Below are 18,381 nucleotides of genomic sequence, written 5' to 3'. Positions count from 1 at the left end.
AGTGGTTGTAAACCCTTACAGACCACTTTATGCTACAGGTAAGCCTATAATAAGGTTTACCTGTAGTTACCCGGAATATTTCCTAAACCTGCATGGTTTAGGACAGGGATATGCAATTAGAGGACCTCCAGCTGTTGCAGAACTACAAGTCCCATGAGGCATAGCAAGACTCTGACAGTCACAAGCATGACACCCAAAGGCAGAGGCATGATGGGACTTGTAGTTTTGCAACAGCTGGAGGTCCGCTAATTGCATATGTCTGGTTTAGGAGATATCCCCTGTCCCCTGCATGTGCCGTTTTTATCGTGGGGGGGGGGGGGTGGGACGAGGACCTCTGCGGGGGCTTCGATATGAGGTAAGCAATTCATAATGAGCTCATTATGCCTTTGCCTTTGTCTTGCAGGGTTTTTTTTTTTCAACAAAGGTTTACAACCACTTTAAGGCATCCAGTTGGTGCTGGAGGTGGATATATAGAAGTTCAGGGGGTTATTAGCATACAATTCTGTTAAAGAGCATATGGTTTTATGTGATATTAAAGCAGAGCTCCACCCAAAAAGGAGAAGCTCCGCTTGTTTGCTTCCTCACCCCTCCGCTGCCACATTTGGGGGAGAGGGGGAGGATTGGATACCTGTCAAAACCAGGTACCCACTTCTAGGTAAGATCGCGGCAGTCGTACAGTGATCTACCAAAATGTATGGCCCCTCCTCCTTCCCACCAGCTGCCTTCTGGGAAAAAACACGGGTCCCAGAAGACAGCGGGGACCATTCAGAAAGTGCTGCACGACTCAGCATGCGCAGTAGGAAAGCCTGTGAAGCTGCAATGCTTAATTTCCTGTTTCCATTAGTGAAGAAGTTGGCGCCTGCACCCGGAGCCGATGGACGGATCATCGTAGGATCCCTGGATGGGTACGTTTCCTTATATTAAATCAGCAGCTACAGTATTTGTAGCTGCTGACTTTAATTGAAATTTTTTTTTTTTACAGGCTGGAACTCCACTTTAATAAAAGGCCCCCCTGTTTGGTGCAGATTTGATATTTCACCAAAGCCCCCTAATGGGGCTCCTAAAAAAAATGTCTTACTGCAGTGATGGCGAACCTTGGCACCCCAGATGCTTTAGAACTACATTTCCTTTCCCATGATGCTCAGCTACACTGCAGAGTGCATGAGAATCTTGGGAAATGTAGTTCCAAAACATCTGTAGGGCACTTCGCCATCATTGCCCTACTGGCACCAATCTCTGTCCTACTGACACAGTGCACTGCTTTAATGACAGTCAGTATATATACACATGCACGCATCTGTGTTTGAGCCTTGGGGTGCACACCCTAATGCAATAAGCTGCACACACCTATGGGCCTACACCTATAGCAAGGGCATTATTCAAAGTTGCACAATTTGCTTTTATCTACAGGTGCCCCTTGCCTGTATAGGCAGTTTTATGGTAAAGGAGAACAAACCCCCTTTTATTAGGTAAGATTTTGGCATAAGCCCAGCAATGACTGGTTCTCTTTTAGGGAAGCGAAAGGTAGCCTTCTCCTAGATCCCAGGTAGATTTTGTCTTGGTTTCATAATGTTCATGTTTCACGCTAAGCTTGTTTGTTCTTTTTGAGCACTGCAACAACTGTAACAATTTGTATATTGAATCAACTTGTACATGAACCCTTGAAAGTCTCGTCATAAACCCATCCCTGTGTATTCAGCTGAAAAACTAGGCGGTTGCTGTGTGTTTAGACCCACGATCATTACCTCTTGTTTCTAGAGATGACATCTAATGACTATCTAACAATTGCAAAAACAGCAGATGCAGAACCGTGAGCACAACAGCTAATTTAAGACCGTAATATCCCAAGCCTACCTTGGAACACACTAATTTTGTGTCTTTTAATTAAATATTTTTTTCCTCCTCTTACGCTGTATAAGCATTTTCGCTATGGAACGGCGGTATACGTTGGCTTAATAATGACGTTCATTATAGAAAAAGCTGTGTAATGTCTGGGTATCTATTTTTTGTGTTTCATGAAAAAAAGAGCGCACTTTACTTGAACCCTATAAATTATTTTGCCTTGTCAGTTCGTCTGTTTGAATTGTGGAACTTCTTTGTTTTTTTTTTCTACCACCTCAGCTTCTTAATTATAATATTTTTTAATGTGAACCGTGTTCTGCCAAAAGGCTTCCAGTTTGATACAATCCTTGCCTCGGGCTAACGTGGCGAAGGGGACAAATCCTGTTTTAATGGCATTTTTAAATTAATAGCATGCCTTGGTTTTTCAAAAAGGTGTCTCCGATTAAGCAGGATTTACATAACCAGGTCAAGTCCGTCATGTTATTTGGTAAATATTTAAATGACTGGCTTAGCTCAAGAATCTTTTTATTCAAATAGATAATCCAAGTCATTTTTTTTTCCCTCTATTATCTATTATAGGGTCCTTTTTTCTACCTTGATGTCAAATGAGCCTTGTGCTTGGTAAAGGGGAAAAAAAATATAAGCCCATCTATTTATAATGCTAATCTGCATAGGATACTAAGGACCTTTCTCCTGGGCTGGTGCACCTCCCCTTTTACCCACCAATTCCTTGGCTTCTGGTTTGAAGTACCCCCCAACCACCACCACTTGTCTGAACCTATGTTTTGTCCTACTCATAACTTATGTATGAAGAGATGTTACGGTATATGAAATGAAGACCTCCAGGACTTACATCCTATTTGAATTGTTAATGATGCCCTATGTCCTGACCCTCTTTGAATCTTTCAAACCCATAATAACTAGTCTTCTTACTTTTACAAGGCTTTGTCGCCATTGATGTTTGATGTACCAAATGTGATGTTTTTCATGTCCATCATATTTTGTACTATAATAAAAACGATACATAAGGAATACAAAAAAAGGCCCATGGTAACTCTGGAGGAGCTGCAGAGATCCACAGCTCAGGTGGGAGAATCTGTCCACAGGACAACTATTAGACGTGCTCTCCACAAATCTGGCCTTTATGGAAGAGTGTCAAGAAGAATGCCATTGTTGAAAGAAAGCCATAAGAAATCCTGTTTGCAGTTTGTGAGAAGCCATGTGGAGGACACAACAAACATGTGGAAGAAGGTGCTCTGGTCAGATGAGACCAAAATTGAACTTTTTAGCCTAAAAGCAAAATGCTATGTGTGGCAGAAAACTAACACTACACATCACCCTGAACACACCATCCCCACTGTGAAACATGGTGGTGGCAGCATCATGTTGTGGGGATGCTTTTCTTCAGCAGTGACAGGGAAGCTGGTCATAATTGATGGGAAGATAAATGGAGCCAAATACAGGGCAATCTTAGAAGAAAACCTGTTATGCAGCGTACACATTATCGGTAAATTTGACAACAAATGTTCGATGTGAGCTTTTTGTTGGAAATTCCGCTCCATCAGACATTTGCTGTCGGAATTTCCGACAACAAAAATTTGAGCTGGTTCTCAAATTTTCCGACAGCAAAAGTTCTTGTCCGAAATCCTGAAAATCTGTAGCCAATTCCGACGCACAAAAATCCTACGCATGCTCGGAATCACGACAGCTCGTTCTTGACGTTCGGAATTTCAGACAACATTTGCGTGACCGTGTGTATGCAACACAAGTTTGAGCCAACATTCCGTCTGGTTTTGTTGTCGGAATTTCCGATCGTGTGTACGCGGCATAAGTGTGCAAAAGACTTGACTGGGGCGGAGGTTCACCTTCCAGCAGATCAACGACCCTAAACATACAGCCAGAGCTACAATGGAATGGTTTAGATCAAAACATATTCATGTGTTAGAATGGCTGAGTTAAAGTCCAGACCTAAATCCAATTAAGAATCTGTGGCAAGGCTTGACAATTGTTTTTTACAGATGCTCTCCATCCAATCTGACAGAGCTTGAGCTTTGTGGACAAAGAAGAATGGGCAAAAATGTCACTCTAGATGTGCAAAGCTGGTAGAGACATCCCCAAAAAGACTTGCAGCTGTAATTGCAGCGAAAGCTGAGTCTACAAAGTATTGACTCAGGGGGCTGAATACAAATGTACCCACACTTTTCACATTTATTTGTAAAAAAAAATAAATAATTGAAAACACATTTAGAATTTTTCTTCCACATCACAAATTTGTACCACTTTGTATTGGTCTATCACATAAAATCCCAATAAAATAGATGACAAATACATTTTTGGTTGTAACATGACAAAATGTGGAAAATATCAAGGGGTATGAATACTTTTTCAAGGCACTGTACTTCTAAAGGTATACAGGCACTGCAGCTTTCCTCATTAGAACACAGAGAAGTTCACCAGCTGAATATAATGGACCATTCAAACTCAATCTGCAAAAGACCTGGTGAAGCAAACAGGTAGTAATCTGTAGCAAAGTTTCTTAAAATCTTTGCAACTCTTGTACACTGATCACCAATAAAAGTAGACTTTTTTTTTAAGTTTTAAAGCGGAGCTCCACCCTAAAGTGAACTCCCGCTGATCGGAACCCTCCCCCCCTCCGGTGTCACATTTGACACCTTTCAGGGGGGAAGGGGGTGTAGATACCTGTTTTTTTTTTTTTTTTTTTTTTTTTTAAAGTGTATTTTTGTGCGTGTACTCGAGAGAGGAGCCGGACTGCAGGAGTTGGGAGTAGGCAGGCCTCCCCCAGAGGCAATCTGCCATCTTTCTCCATGCCCCGGGTGGCAATGGCGGGTGTGTGAGGGGGTCCTCCCACACAGCCCGCCCTACCTGCTCCGCTTTGAAGCCCAACGGGGCAGAGGGACTCCCTATAAGGGAGTGAGAGGATTAGCCCGCTCAACCAGCCCCATTAGTCCTTCGCCTCTCTTTTAGAGACCGCGTGGTCAAAGTGCGTGTGTTAACCCAATTTAGAGTGCGTGTGTAGGTGTGGTAGTTTTTGTGGGAGGGGGGTGGGCGTACTAAGCACAGGCTTACCTTGCATAGCACACCCACCGGGAGCCGGGCTGAGACCACCAAACTCAATTCACATGAAGCCGAGACCGGGATCCGAACCTCTAGCTGCAGAGGTGAATGGCTTGTCAGCGCAGTGCCAATCGCGTTGAGCCACCTCAGCTCCTAGATACCTGTTTAAAGACAGGTATTTGCACCCACATCCGGCCACAACAGTCTCGGGCAGACTGCGGGCATGACGTCACCTCCCGCCGCCCCCTCCGTTGTGTGCTGGGAACACTCGGCTCCCAGTACACAGCGGGAGCCAATCGGCAGGCGCAGCGGAGCGCTTCACTTCCTGGTTCCCTCACCGTGGATGGCGGGGGGAGCAGCAGAGTGACGAGCGATCGCTCATCCTCTGCTGCGGACGGCGCTGGACTCCAGGACAGGTAAGTGTCCTAATATTAAAAGTCAGCAGCTGCAGTATTTGTAGCTGCTGGCTTTTAATTATTTTTTTTCATGGCACATCCCCTTTAACATCATTTTTTTATTGCAATTGAAGAAAATTTAATTCTCACATAAAGTATTCATTTTTTGGAGAAGCTGCCTAGTCTTTGCATCCATTCACCTCTGCTGGGTGTCATGCAGCCTCCGTTGGAATGTTGTGAATTTCTATTCTTTAATTTTTCTCTGTGAAGTGGTGAAAGCTCTTCATTCTCGGCTCCAGATTACAACGCTTTCATCCTGCGTGCCGAGCAGGAAATTGCTCCCTCACCGAAAACCTGAGTCATGAGTCCCATTCCCTGTTGGGTCAGACCTTCGTACTTCATCCCATTTTCACATACCCCCCCCCCCCCACCCCGGGCTCGAATTTTAATTAGGCTCTAATCCAGGAATGTATAAGTAAATGCAGTCATTTTTCAGATGTGTGTAAATAATATAACTGATGTAAAAAGAGTCATTTCAGGGCTGGAAATATAATGCAAAGGTATTAATACTGTGTAGTCATATGCATACGACCAGTAGATATCTGTATCGCATAGATGGAGATGTTGTATTGTGTTGGGATTTCATAAGGACCACCATGTCGGTTAATACAATTTAACACCAATTTGTAAATACAATCATTAAAATCTCAAAAAAGTTTTAATATGTTAATGTGATTTCAAAAAGTTATATATATATATATATATATATATATATATATATATATATATGAGAAAAAAACATATATAATTAAGATAACTGAACAAAACTTGCTACAAAAAAATAATAAAGTACCGTATATACTCAAACAAAGCTGACCCGAATATAAGCCGAGGCACCTAATTTTAACAGAAAAAAAATGGGAAAACGTATTGACTCAAATATAAGCCTAGGGTGTCCATCTGCATGCCTCACTGTGTCCATGTGCCCATGCCTCACTGTGTCCATGCCTTACGTTTAACATGGGAGTATATAGGAGTGCCCTGATTTGAAAAATCGGTGCTCCCCGGGGTCCAGGGGTTCTACGGCCGGCTGGTACCGGGCCCCAAAAGTCTGGGAGATCAGGCGCAAAAAGATGACATTTTTAGCACAAAAGAATGTGCTGAAAAACTCGGCTTATACTCGAGTATGTACGGTAGGTCCAGGAAAGAAAGTTATTGAATTCCAGAAGCTATGTAGATTTTTACAGCTCCATAATATGTGTAAAAGATTACATGTTTGATAGTTGTATCTCCAACATAAACTAGAGGTTCCGAGATATATTTTCGATAGTTTATATGGGGTCAAGTACCACCTATTCAGTATTTTTTGTGCATTGTCCCAGCGCTCAATACATGCTGATGATATACTAGATATATGAATGGCTTTTTTCCATTGATCCTAGGTAAATTCTTGTTCTAGATCTTTCTCCCATTTAATCGTGCTTGTGTTTTTATTGTCAAATGGGTGAGTAGATAGTAAATCAAAAAAGAGAGTGAGAAATTGCAATTTTTATATTTTTAAAGCAGTAGTAAACTCCGTAGAGCACAATCCTGTTAAACACAGATCCGCACCGCGATTCACATTAGTCTAACCAGATATGTTACAGCGCAATTGGAGTGTCCTTACTTTTATTGCATCTCATGTTTTTTATTTTTTTCTGATGCTGCTGAAGCCGGCACCATCTTTAGGGGAACCTCCAGATGTCATTCTCAACCCTTCTTCCGCCCTTCTATCACATTACTGTGGCAATCTCGCACATACTCGGTAGGATGTAGCCAAGCCTAGTCACATGGGGACTCAGGAAGAGAAGATCCTAGGAGATCTTGTAGGACTGAGCTACAATGTCAGCGTAGGGATTACGTCATGACGGCACATCACTATACCACTTCATGTGCCTACAATGTGATTTAAACTGCGCATGTGCAAATGATGTAATCAGGGGCAAAAATCTCTTTAACAGCACATCTCAAAAAACATTTAAAGGAAACTACATGCAAGTCATATGATGAAGTGGTTTTAAAGTCATTTTTTTTTTTTTTTTATCTTAAAGTGGTTGTAGACCTCAAACATGAAATATAAAAAAAGCATCTCCCTCCTATAGTATGTGTTTGTCTCAATCCAAGTGTCATTTTTGTCTGTTACTTCATTCCTCTATCTGCATGAGTACCTTCTGACAAGTATTCCGGACACCAAGAAAAAGTGACAAGGATGGGAGCGCAATTGTGATTGACAGACTTGGCTGTGTTCCTTTGTGCTGTATGAAGGGGAAGTAGGGGGGGTCCCTTCCCTTCCCCTCCAATCGGCTCACCTCACTGAGCTTTGCAGAGTGTGACTTCAGCTCCCAGCCCCCTGCTTTCTGAAAGCTTAAGCAAGCGGTATACATTTTTCACTTGGCTGTAGATAAAATTCTAAACTTATGTAGAATTTTGTTTCATCCCTGTGTATCACCCGAGGCCAGTCACTGGACTGGGTATATGTAAATGTTTATAACCACTTAAGACCCGGACCAAAATGCAGCTAAAGGACCCGGTCAGGTTTTGCGATTCGGCACTGCGTCGTTTTAACAGACAATTGCGCGGTCGTGCGACGTGGCTCCCAAACAAAATTTGCTACCTTTTTTTCCTCACAAATAGAGCTTTCTTTTGGTGGTATTTGATCACCTCTGCGGTTTTTATTTTTTGCGCTATAAACAGAGAGTAAATTTTGAATTTTTTTTTTACTTTTTGCTATAATAAATATCCCCCAAAAATATATAAAAAAACATTTTTTTTTACTCAGTTTAGGCCGATACGTATTCTTCTATCTATTTTTGTTAAAAAACTACTACTAATGGCGGCGATCAGCGATTTGTTTCGTGACTGCGACATTATGGCAGACACTTCGGACAATTTTGACACATTTTTGGGACCATTGTCATTTTCACAGCAAAAAATGCATTTAAATTGCATTGTTTATTGTGAAAATGACAGTTGCAGTTTGGGAGTTAACCACAGGGGGCGCTGAAGGGGTTATGTGTGACCTAATATGTGTTTACAACTGTAGGGGGGTGTGGCTGTAGGTGTGACGTCATCGATTGTGTCCCCCTATAAAAGGGATCACACGATCGATGACGCCGCCACAGTGAAGAACGGGGAAGCTGTGTTTACACACACCTCTCCCCGTTCTTCAGCTCCGGGGACCGATCGCGGGACTCCCAACGACGATCGGGTCCCGCGGTCACGGAGCGCGGCGCGCGCCCGCGACCCCACGGCTGGGCTTATAGGGCAACGTACATATACGTTGATGTGCCCAGCCGTGCCATTCTGCTGACGTATATCGGCGTGAAGGGGTTTTTAAGTGGTTAATGCATTCCTTGCATTAAGATAACCTTTCACTATCTGATATTTCCCTCCCACCATCCTAAAGACTTGCCTGTACCCTCTTGATCCAGCGCTGTGCCCGTCTGCAGCAGCACTAGAGTCTTTCCCTCTTACAGACTCAGAGACTGCAGGAGAAGCTATTGGCTCGTGCTGCTGTCAATCAAATCCTGTTAGCTGGGGCAGAGCCAAGCCATGCTGTGTATTTCTATGGATGTACATAGCCCGGCTCAGGAGCACGCCCAGCTTTGTGTCCCCATAGCACATGGCTTGCTATGGGGGCACACCCAGGGAGGGAGATCTGAGAGCTCTGGTGGGGGACCCCAGAAGAGAAGGTTTGGGGCTGTTCTGTGCAAGATCCTTGCACAGAGCAGGTACATATAGCCTCTTTTTTATTTAAGGTAACCATAATACTTTTTATTGTTAGCACTACTTTTGGTTTAGCACAATTATATTTTTTCCAATAAAACTGGAGTCTTTAATATCACTTTAAGGTTTTAAATCGAGTGAAGTAAAGATAGAGTTTATCAACACTTTAAACCTTCAGCCTTCGTTAAAAACAAAAACAAAAAAAAAAACCCACAGTGGTCCTACCTACAAGGTCCTTGTTCAGATACTTCTGTTATAGGGGCACAACTCTGTCCCTGTCTACCAATTGCACTCCTATGTTGTCTACCTCTCACACGGCTTCCAAGGGAGACTACAAGTGGACATTTCAATACACATTAGGCAGGATTGGTCCATTGTTATCACTGTCGTGAAACCCATCCCAAGAAATGCTATACAACCATGGCTAGAGTTCCTTTTTGAAAGGAGACCATTATTTCCTTTTGTACAATTATCTTGGTTATATTGCACCTCAAAATTTTCTGCTGTGTTCTCACTTCTTGCAGAAGTATTTTTCTTCAAATTTTGCCATTCTTTGTATGCCTTGTTATGGTACGGAGAATGTAACGTAATGTAAGTTGAATAGTTAAATACTAAATACCAAATTTGGTGCCATGATTGCCTTGGCTGGGTCGATCTCTACTGGAAATGGAATAATCATACCATATTCCGCTTGTAGCCAGAATATTACCTTTGTGTTCAGTGACCCTGTAGTAAACCTTCCATGCCAGAGGCTTTGACTGCTAACCTTCATCTCTAGATTTCCATTCTAGTTCCAGGTCATTGACTAAAAGTCTTCAATTTGAAGGAACAACATGATGGGGAGGCATATATAGCATTTCATTAGAGGTCAGAAATGACGGCTTTCAAAATGTCCCAGCTGCACAGGATATTATTCTAGATACATGCCTCATCCATATACAGAGGGTATAACGAGGTCCATGGTCTATCTCACTGCTTCTGTCTTGTACTGTGTTGCTCTGCAGTAAGATTGACGTGGAAAGGTAAATGATACACTTTATTGGCTAACAAGTTTAAGTGGTTGTACACCCTGTACCACCACTTTTACCTACAAGTAAGCATAGATTAAGGCATACCTGTAGGTGCTGGAAATATCTCCTAAACCTCCAAGGTTCAGGAGATATTTACACTAGAGACTTGTGCCGATGTCTATGGCGCATGCGCTGTAGACAACGGCACAGGCGCGCTTTAGAAACTGTGATCATGCCGTTTTTTAAAGGAGGTCATGCCGTGACTGGCGGCTCCCGCATACCCGCGAGTGTTGTCAATCACAGCGCCGGAGCCGCGATACCCAGAAGTAACTCTGGGACAACATGTCGCCGGCCGGTGCTGTCGGGCACCGCAGCGGGGGCTTCGATCCTAGGTGAGTATTACATAATGAGCTAGAATGCTGTGTGATTAACCACTTCCTTTACCAAGTCATGGTAATATGACGTCAGCAGGAACCCTCCCTCCGGGTGGACGTCATATGACATCCTGAGCTTCTCGCACCGCTAGGGGGCGCCCGCCGCATCGCCCAGGACCCGTTGCGCGTTCCCGGCGGCCACAATATCCGCCGGGCACCCGCAATTGCCGTAATCACGGCAGGACCATGTCCTGTCAGAGGAGAGGAGACCAATGTGTGTTCCCAGTACAGAGGAACACAGATTGGTCTCCTCTCCTTGTGAGTCCCCTCCCCCTACAGTCAGAATCACTCACTAGGGAACAGTTTAACCCCTTGCTCGCCCCCTAGTGTTAACCCCTTTTCTGCCAGTCACATTTACACAGTAATCAGTGCAGTTTTATAGCACTGTTCACTGTATAAATGTGTGAATGGTCCCAAAAACTTGCCAAAAGTGTCAAAACTGTCCGTCCGCAATGTCACAATAAAAATCGCAGTTCGCCGCCATTACTAGTAAAAAAATAAAAATAAATAAAAATGCCATCAATCTATCCTATTTTGTAGACGCTGAAACTTTTGCGCAAACCAATAAATAAACACTTATTGTGGTTTTTTTTTACCAAAAATATGTAGAATAATACGTATCGGCCTAAACTGAGGAAACATTTCTATTTTTTTTTTTATTTTTTTTAATTGTGATGTTTATTAAATCAAAAGGTTAAAAATATAGTTTTTTTTTCAAAATTGTTTCTCTTCTTTTGTTTATAGCGCAAAAAATAAAAACCGCAGAGGTGATCAAATGCCACCAAAAGAAATCTCTATTTGTGGGAAAAAAAACATAAAGATTTAATTTGTGTACAGTGTTGCATGACCGCGCAATTGTCATTCAAAGTGCAACAGCGCTGAAAACTAAAAATTGGTCTGGGCAGGAAGGGGGTGAAAATGCCCGGTATGGAAGTGGTTAATATGAGACCGCACTGGACTGATTAGGTTATTCTTAGTCATGGTTGCATAGTAGGTAAGGTTGAATAAAGACACCAGTCCATCCAGCTCAACCTGTGTTCGTGACTGGTGAGGGACCTGAGAAGAGGAGGATCTGGGCTGCTCTGTGCAAAACACAGAGCAGGTAAGTATGACATGTTTGTTAGAAAAAAAAATCAACCTAAAGCATCGTACAAACGATCAGATTTTCCGCGGACAAAGCATAGGACTTTTGTCTGAAGGGCGTTGGCCATAAACCTGTCTTGCATACAAACAGCAAAGAATTGACAGCCAACAAACATGAAACTACGTGGTCTTTCAGCTCTTTAGCGCCACCCTTTGGGCACCTTTTGTTAATGTTGTGTTATGGTGAGCATTGCTTCTGAACATGCGTGTTTATACTTTGGAGTTTTGTCCGATGGACTTGTGTGCACACGCTTGGATAAGCCGACAACACACAATTGTTGGCGGATAATTTTAAAGCATGCTATCCCACATTTGTCCTCAGAAAATCCGACAACAATTGTCCAATGGAGCGTACAAACGGATGGATTTTCCGACAACAGCCTGTCATCGCACAATTCCCGTCGGATAATCTGATCGTGTGTATGAGGTTTAAGGGTGGAAATCCAGATGAATACAAGTAACCATTGGGAATAGGTTTTTCTGGTAACTACAAGCAGTCGCATGTCTTCTAAACCCGACTCTGCTATGTAAAGATACACATGAATAAACATTTCCCATGCTTGTTGAAATGTGATGGTTTATGCAAGTTTGAGTTTTTGTGTCGGAGTTGCATAAAGAATAATTCTCTGTTGGTTTTCCTTGTATTGCAGCACACAGATTTATGTCAGTACATGGATAAACACCCTGGAGGGCTGCATCCTGACAATGTGAAGGTAAGATGTCCAGTGAGCTGGAGATTCAATTTTATACCCTGCTGATATCAATTTAAAGTCAACCCAAAGAGAAACTGTGTGAGATTAATAGATAAACCGTAAAAAAAAAAAAGGCTGACATACTTTCCTTCCAGGGAAAAATGTTGTCTCTGATTTCCTCCAGTACTGCTCACATGATCAGAAGCCTTGGCCTTCTAGTTATGAGATCTCTTTTGAAGAAGAGGATCAGCATTGAGGTCCAGCAGAGTAGGTTTGACCAAAGTGCTGAGTGTTTATTCATATGACCACACTGGAGTGAATTTGGAGCACAGGGTCCTGACCTCAACCCGATGGAACACCTTTGGGATGAATTAGAGTGGAGACTGTGAGCCAGGCCTTCTCGTCCAATATCAGTGCTTGACCTCACAAATATACTTCTGGAAGAATGGTCAAACATTCCCATAGACACACTCCTAAACCTTGTGGACAGCCTTCCCAGGAGAGGTGAAGCTGTTATAGCTGCAAAGGGTGGGCCAACTCAATATTTAACCCTACGGACTAAGACTGGGATGCCATTAAAGTTTATGTGCATGTAAAGGCTTGTACACACGCTTAGGTTTTCGGACAGCGTTTTCACTGACGAAAGTGAAGAGGTTACTCACAATACAAAAATTTCCGTGCGACAGTACGTCAGAAGTGACGTAATGTATTGAATACTTTTGTATGTATTTAGTTTCTGAGCATGCCTAGTCTTGCTCTTATGATTTTTTTTTTTGTACTTTATAAAAATCGGACAACAGTGTCACCAGCAAAGCACCCCCACACCATCACACCTCCTCCTCCATGCTTCCCGGTGGGAACCAGGCATGTAGAGTCCATCCGTTAACCTTTTCTGCGTCGCACAAAGACACTGGGGTTGGAACCAAAGATCTCAAGTTTGGACTCATCAGACCAAAGCACAGATTTCCACTGGTCTAATGTCCATTCCTTGTGTTCTTTAGCCCAAACAAGTCTCTTCTGCTTGTTGTCTTTCTTTAGCAGTGGTTTCCTAGCAGTGGTTTCCTAGATATATATATCCCCAATTTGTTTTTGTAAAATATAAAAGATGATGTTACACCGAGTACATAGATACCTAATATGTCATGGCTTTAAAATTGCACACGCTTGTGGAATGGCGCCAAACACTACAGTGCCTAAAAAAAAATCTCTAATGCTAGTGTTATTTCTCTCGCTCAGACATTCGTGGAAATAACTTGCATGTTTTCATATGTGGGCTTGACCTACATATGCGTTCATTAATGGACTGGGGTTTAAATAAAAAAATAAAAAAATATATATAATAAAAATAAATACATACATATGAATAGAAGAATACGTATCGGCCTAAACTGAGGAAAAAAGTTTTTTTATATATTTTTGGGGGATATTTATTATAGCAAAAAGTAAAAAATATATTATTTTTTTTCAAAATTGTCGCTCTATTTTTGTTTATAGCGCAAAAACTAAAAACCGCAGAGGTAATCAAATACCACCAAAAGAAAGCTCTATTTGTGGCAAAAAAAGGACGCCAATTTTGTTTGGGAGCCACGTCGCACGACCGCGCAATTGTCAGTTAAAGCAACGCAGTGCCGAAACGCAAAAAGTGCTCTGGTCTTTGACCAGCAATATGGTCAGGGGGTTAAGTGGTTAAAGGGGCGTGTTCTATGCCTGCATATTTTTGCTGATGGGTGTTCCTTATTCCCTTCCCAAAAAGTTGGGAGGTATGGATTTTGCACTCTCCAGTTTTAGTAAATCAATTCCATTAAGTGTAGCCATGAATGTTTACAATCGGAGCATTCATACCCAGCTCTAGGGGTCACCTTACTTGGGGGAAAATGTGGGAAAAATCCATATTGTACAATCAGTTTTAACCCCCATGATTGGTTGATCAGGAGCTTCTGCATTGGTTAGAGATTACCCATAGACATGCAATCAATTCTCAATCTAACACCAACCCACATTTCAGGTATACAGATCAATATATCTGATGACCCCTCTGTAAGGTCTTTCATATAAACGATCCTCCTTCAATAAACAATTGACTTGGAATCATTCAATAGTCAGGCCTCACGTTTGGGGCTAGCCTGTGTATATAGTATTTGCAGTTTCCTCTTTTGTAGAGTTATGATTGGGATTAGCAGATTTGTGGAGTGTTTCCTCCAGAGGAAGCCTGTGATAAAGGGGGGCTGAAGTGCTTGTACATTAGCACAGAGGAGACAATGCTGGCACATGTCCAGGATCTGCGGGAGCCGGTATTAATTATGTGGCCCCCGCTACATCTCTACTGGAGCCTGAATGGGCAAATCGCGCGTGCCCCATAATAAAGCTGTCTGTCTCAATTCTCACTGTCAGACACAAGACAATCCAGCCCGCAGCTCTCCTCTCTGCCCATCTATTCAAATTAAATAATATGCCAGCAACTTACTTATTTCAATTGCTTCTTCTTGCCTGGCTGTTTGGCGCTGTCATTCGCAGCTCGCGCAAGGTCATTGTTCCAGAATAAATCACCCTGTTTAAATTTGCCCAGTTTATGATATGTTTTCTGTAGGAAATGTACAGTTTTCTTTCTTTTTTTCATTTAGTATTTTGGTTCGCTTATAAAGGAAAACTTGTATCCATTATCAGTTGAGTACTTTAGGTCATACTAAACACTGTGGCCCAGATTCTGAAAGGGCTTACGACGGCGCAACGCAATGTACGCCGTCGTAAGTTCTAATCTGGGCCGTAGTATCTATGCGACTGATTCTTAGAATCCGTTACGCATAGATATCCATTAGATCTGACAGGCGTAAGGCTCTTACGCTGTCGGATCTTAAATGCAATTTTTTTTTTCGCCGCTAGGTGTCGCCTCCGTTGTTTTCCCTGTCGAGTATGCAAATTAGCAAAATACGCGAATTCCCGAACGTACGCGCGGTCGACGCAGTGAAGTTACGACGTTTACGTTCGATTTGCGAAGCGTAAAGTTGTCCCTGCTATATGAGGGGCAACCAATGTTAAGTATGGCCGTCGTTCCTCCGTCGAAATGAAAAAATTTACGTTGTTTGCGTAAGTCGTCCGTGAATGGAGCTGGACGCCATTTACGTTCACATCGAAACCAATGACGTCCTTGCGACGTCATTTAGCGCAATGCACGTCAGGAAATTTTAGGGACGGCGCATGCGCAGTACGTTCGGCCCGGGAACGCGCCTAATTTAAATGCTCTACGCCCCCTACCCGGCTCATTTGAATTAGGCGGGCTTGCGCCGGGGGATTTACGATACGCCGCCGCAACTTTACAGGCAAGTTCTTTGTGAATAAAGCACTTGCCTGTAAAACTTGCGGCAGTGTAACGTAAATGACATACGTTACGCCGCCGCAGTTTTACGCCCATCTACGAGAATCTGGGCCTGTGGGTTTAATTGGTTGAAATAAAGGGGCCAAATGATCTTCTGAGTGCCATGCCTGTTGAATTCCAGAAAAAGATTAAAATTCTTTGGTAATTAATAATTCAGTAACTATCGCCTAATGTTTCCTTAAAGCGGCGGTCCACACAAAAAGTGAACCTCTACTTTTCGGAACCCTCCCCCCCCCTCCGGTGTCACATTTGGCACCTTTCAGGGGGAGGGGGGTGCAGATACATGTATAATACAGGTATTTGCACCCACTTTCAGGAATAGACTACCGCAGGAGTCATGCCTCTTCCCATCCCCCCTCCACCGCTGTGTTTTGGGAAACACACAGGTCCCAGAACACAGTGGGGACCAGTGAGGACGTGCCGCGCTACTCGTGCATGCGCAGTAGGGAACCGGGCAGTGAAGTGGCAATGCTTCATTTCCTGATTCCCTCACCGAGGATGGCGGCGGGGGCAGCTGAGAGACGAGCAATTGCTCGGCTTCGGCTGCCGACATCGCGGGCACCATGGACAGGTAAGTGTCCATTTATTAAAAGTCAGCAGCTGCCGTATTTGTAGCTGCTGGCTTTTAATATTTTTTGTTAGGTGGACCTCCGCTTTAAGTATTTAGCTGCAAAATATTATAAAGCTGTGTATCCTTTATTAAGAGGACAACTGGGGCCTCGCTCCAAAGCCCCGGTTGAAGTCATTGTAAAGCCTCATACACGCAATTTGATTTTCTGCGGACAAAGCGTAGGACTTTTATCCGAAGGGCGTTGGCCATGAACTTGTCTTGCATACAAACAGCAAAGGATTGTCAGGCCAACACGAAACTATGTGTTTTTTCTGCTCTTTAGCGCAACCCTGCTAATGTGTTATGGTGAGCATTGCTTCTGAGCATGCGTGTTTGTACTTTTGGAGTTTTGTCTGAAGGATAATCCAACAACACACAATTGTTGGCAAACAATTTTAAAGCATGTTATCCCACATTTGTCCGTGGAAAATCCGACAACAATTGTCCGATGGAGCATACAAACGGTCAGATTTTGCGACAACAGCCTGTCATCACACAATTCCCGTGGGATAATCAAATCTTGTGTATGAGGTTTTAGGCCTCTTATACATTGTACTCATGTATGAGCATCAGACTTTCTTGGTGGGAAAAAAACCCACAAAAATGGGCTGTATATCACTTTCATGTATTTGTGCATATTTACGCAAATTTGCGTGTATTTGCTCGTTTACGTGCAAAAATACTGACTGGCAACTCGTATCTCTGTATTTTTATTTTTTTATTTTTTTTTACTGATCAATACACAGCGCTTGTTTGCATGCCTGTGTGTACAGGCACATTGAAAACAATGGACTGCATTTAGATTGGTTTAAAAAATTGCCCTTATGCCGGAAAACTGAGCGTTTTCAGGCAGCAGTGTGCAAGAGGCCAAATGGATACAGTGCCTTGAAAAAGTATTCATACCCCTTAAAATGTTCTACATTTTGTCATGTTACAACCAACAACTTAAATCTATTTAAGTGGCATATAATTGTGAAGTGGGAGGAAAATGATAAATGGGTTTTCAGAATTTGAACATACAGCCAGAGCTGCAATGGAATGGTTTATATCACGGGTCTCCAAACTACGGCCCGTGGGCCAGATGCAGCCTTTTGCTGCCTTTTATCTGTTCCTTAAGACACTATTTCATCCACTGATACAATGGGGCATAATTCCTCCCCACTGACTGCAATAAAGGGTCGCAATTCCTCCCAATGACATCAATAATGCGGCAAACTTCCTCTTCATGAAGCTGACGATAGGCCACAACTCCTTCCACTGCCACCAAGGATGGGGCATGTTTTTCCCCAATTACATTGGCATCTTTTCTACTCCCAATTGCACTTTTTTTCAGGCGACCACAGGTGTAAGAAAGCCTCATGCGTCCACTGCAGAAAACAAACAAACACCAGTTTGACATACATGTGTTAAAAGGTCAGACCAGCCATATCCATATTATAGAGACTTTAAAGAAGCCAGGGCATTAAAGGGCACTATAAGGCTAGGTTCACACATGTCCGTTTGCGGTTTGCAGTCCGGTGTGGTTTTGTTCACCAGTTTAGGTGCAATTTTTTACTTGAATTTGCACCTAAACCGGACCCAAAATCGCACAGGACCCCTTTTCAGAAATGGACCACGGGCACCCCGGACATGTGTGAACATGATCCATTGAGAGCCGATCTGATTCACATGTTATGCGAATAGAATGCGGTTAATAACGAATAGTTTGAAGTGGATTTTTTTTTTTAAGGCTTTTAAACTCTATTTGTGATTAAAATACCAGGTGGCCTGACGGAAAAGAGCAGGTGGGAGGACTCATTCCTCTTTTGTAAAGAAAAGATAAGAGTTGCCGGGCAAATTTATGACATGAAACCATGAATTGTATAAAATATGTTTACCTAGTAAAGAAATATGTTTTAGTCCTCATAGTAACAGGAAACTATATGAGAGGTGTGTGTGTGTGTGTGTGTGTGTGTGTGTATATGTGTGTATATATATATATATATATATATATATATATATATATATATATATATATATATATATATATATATATATATATA

At 42.6% G+C, this 18,381-nt stretch overlaps 1 protein-coding gene across 4 annotated transcripts in view; it reads left to right on the top strand.

Moving 5' to 3' along the window:
* Positions 1-18,381, top strand: part of CDK14 (cyclin dependent kinase 14) — a 601,685-nt gene that overhangs the window by 258,681 nt on the left and 324,623 nt on the right. For all 4 annotated transcript variants that reach the window (XM_040352389.1, XM_040352390.1, XM_040352388.1 and 1 more), the window contains one exon: positions 12,315-12,377. In XM_040352389.1, the coding sequence (XP_040208323.1) occupies positions 12,315-12,377 (63 nt within the window). The remainder of the gene's footprint in view (positions 1-12,314; positions 12,378-18,381) is intronic.

This window comes from Rana temporaria, chromosome 5 (genome assembly GCF_905171775.1).
Source record: "Rana temporaria chromosome 5, aRanTem1.1, whole genome shotgun sequence".
Classification (NCBI taxonomy): domain Eukaryota; kingdom Metazoa; phylum Chordata; class Amphibia; order Anura; family Ranidae; genus Rana; species Rana temporaria.
Note: the sequence above shows the minus strand (reverse complement) of the source record. Positions and strands in the feature narration are given on the sequence as shown.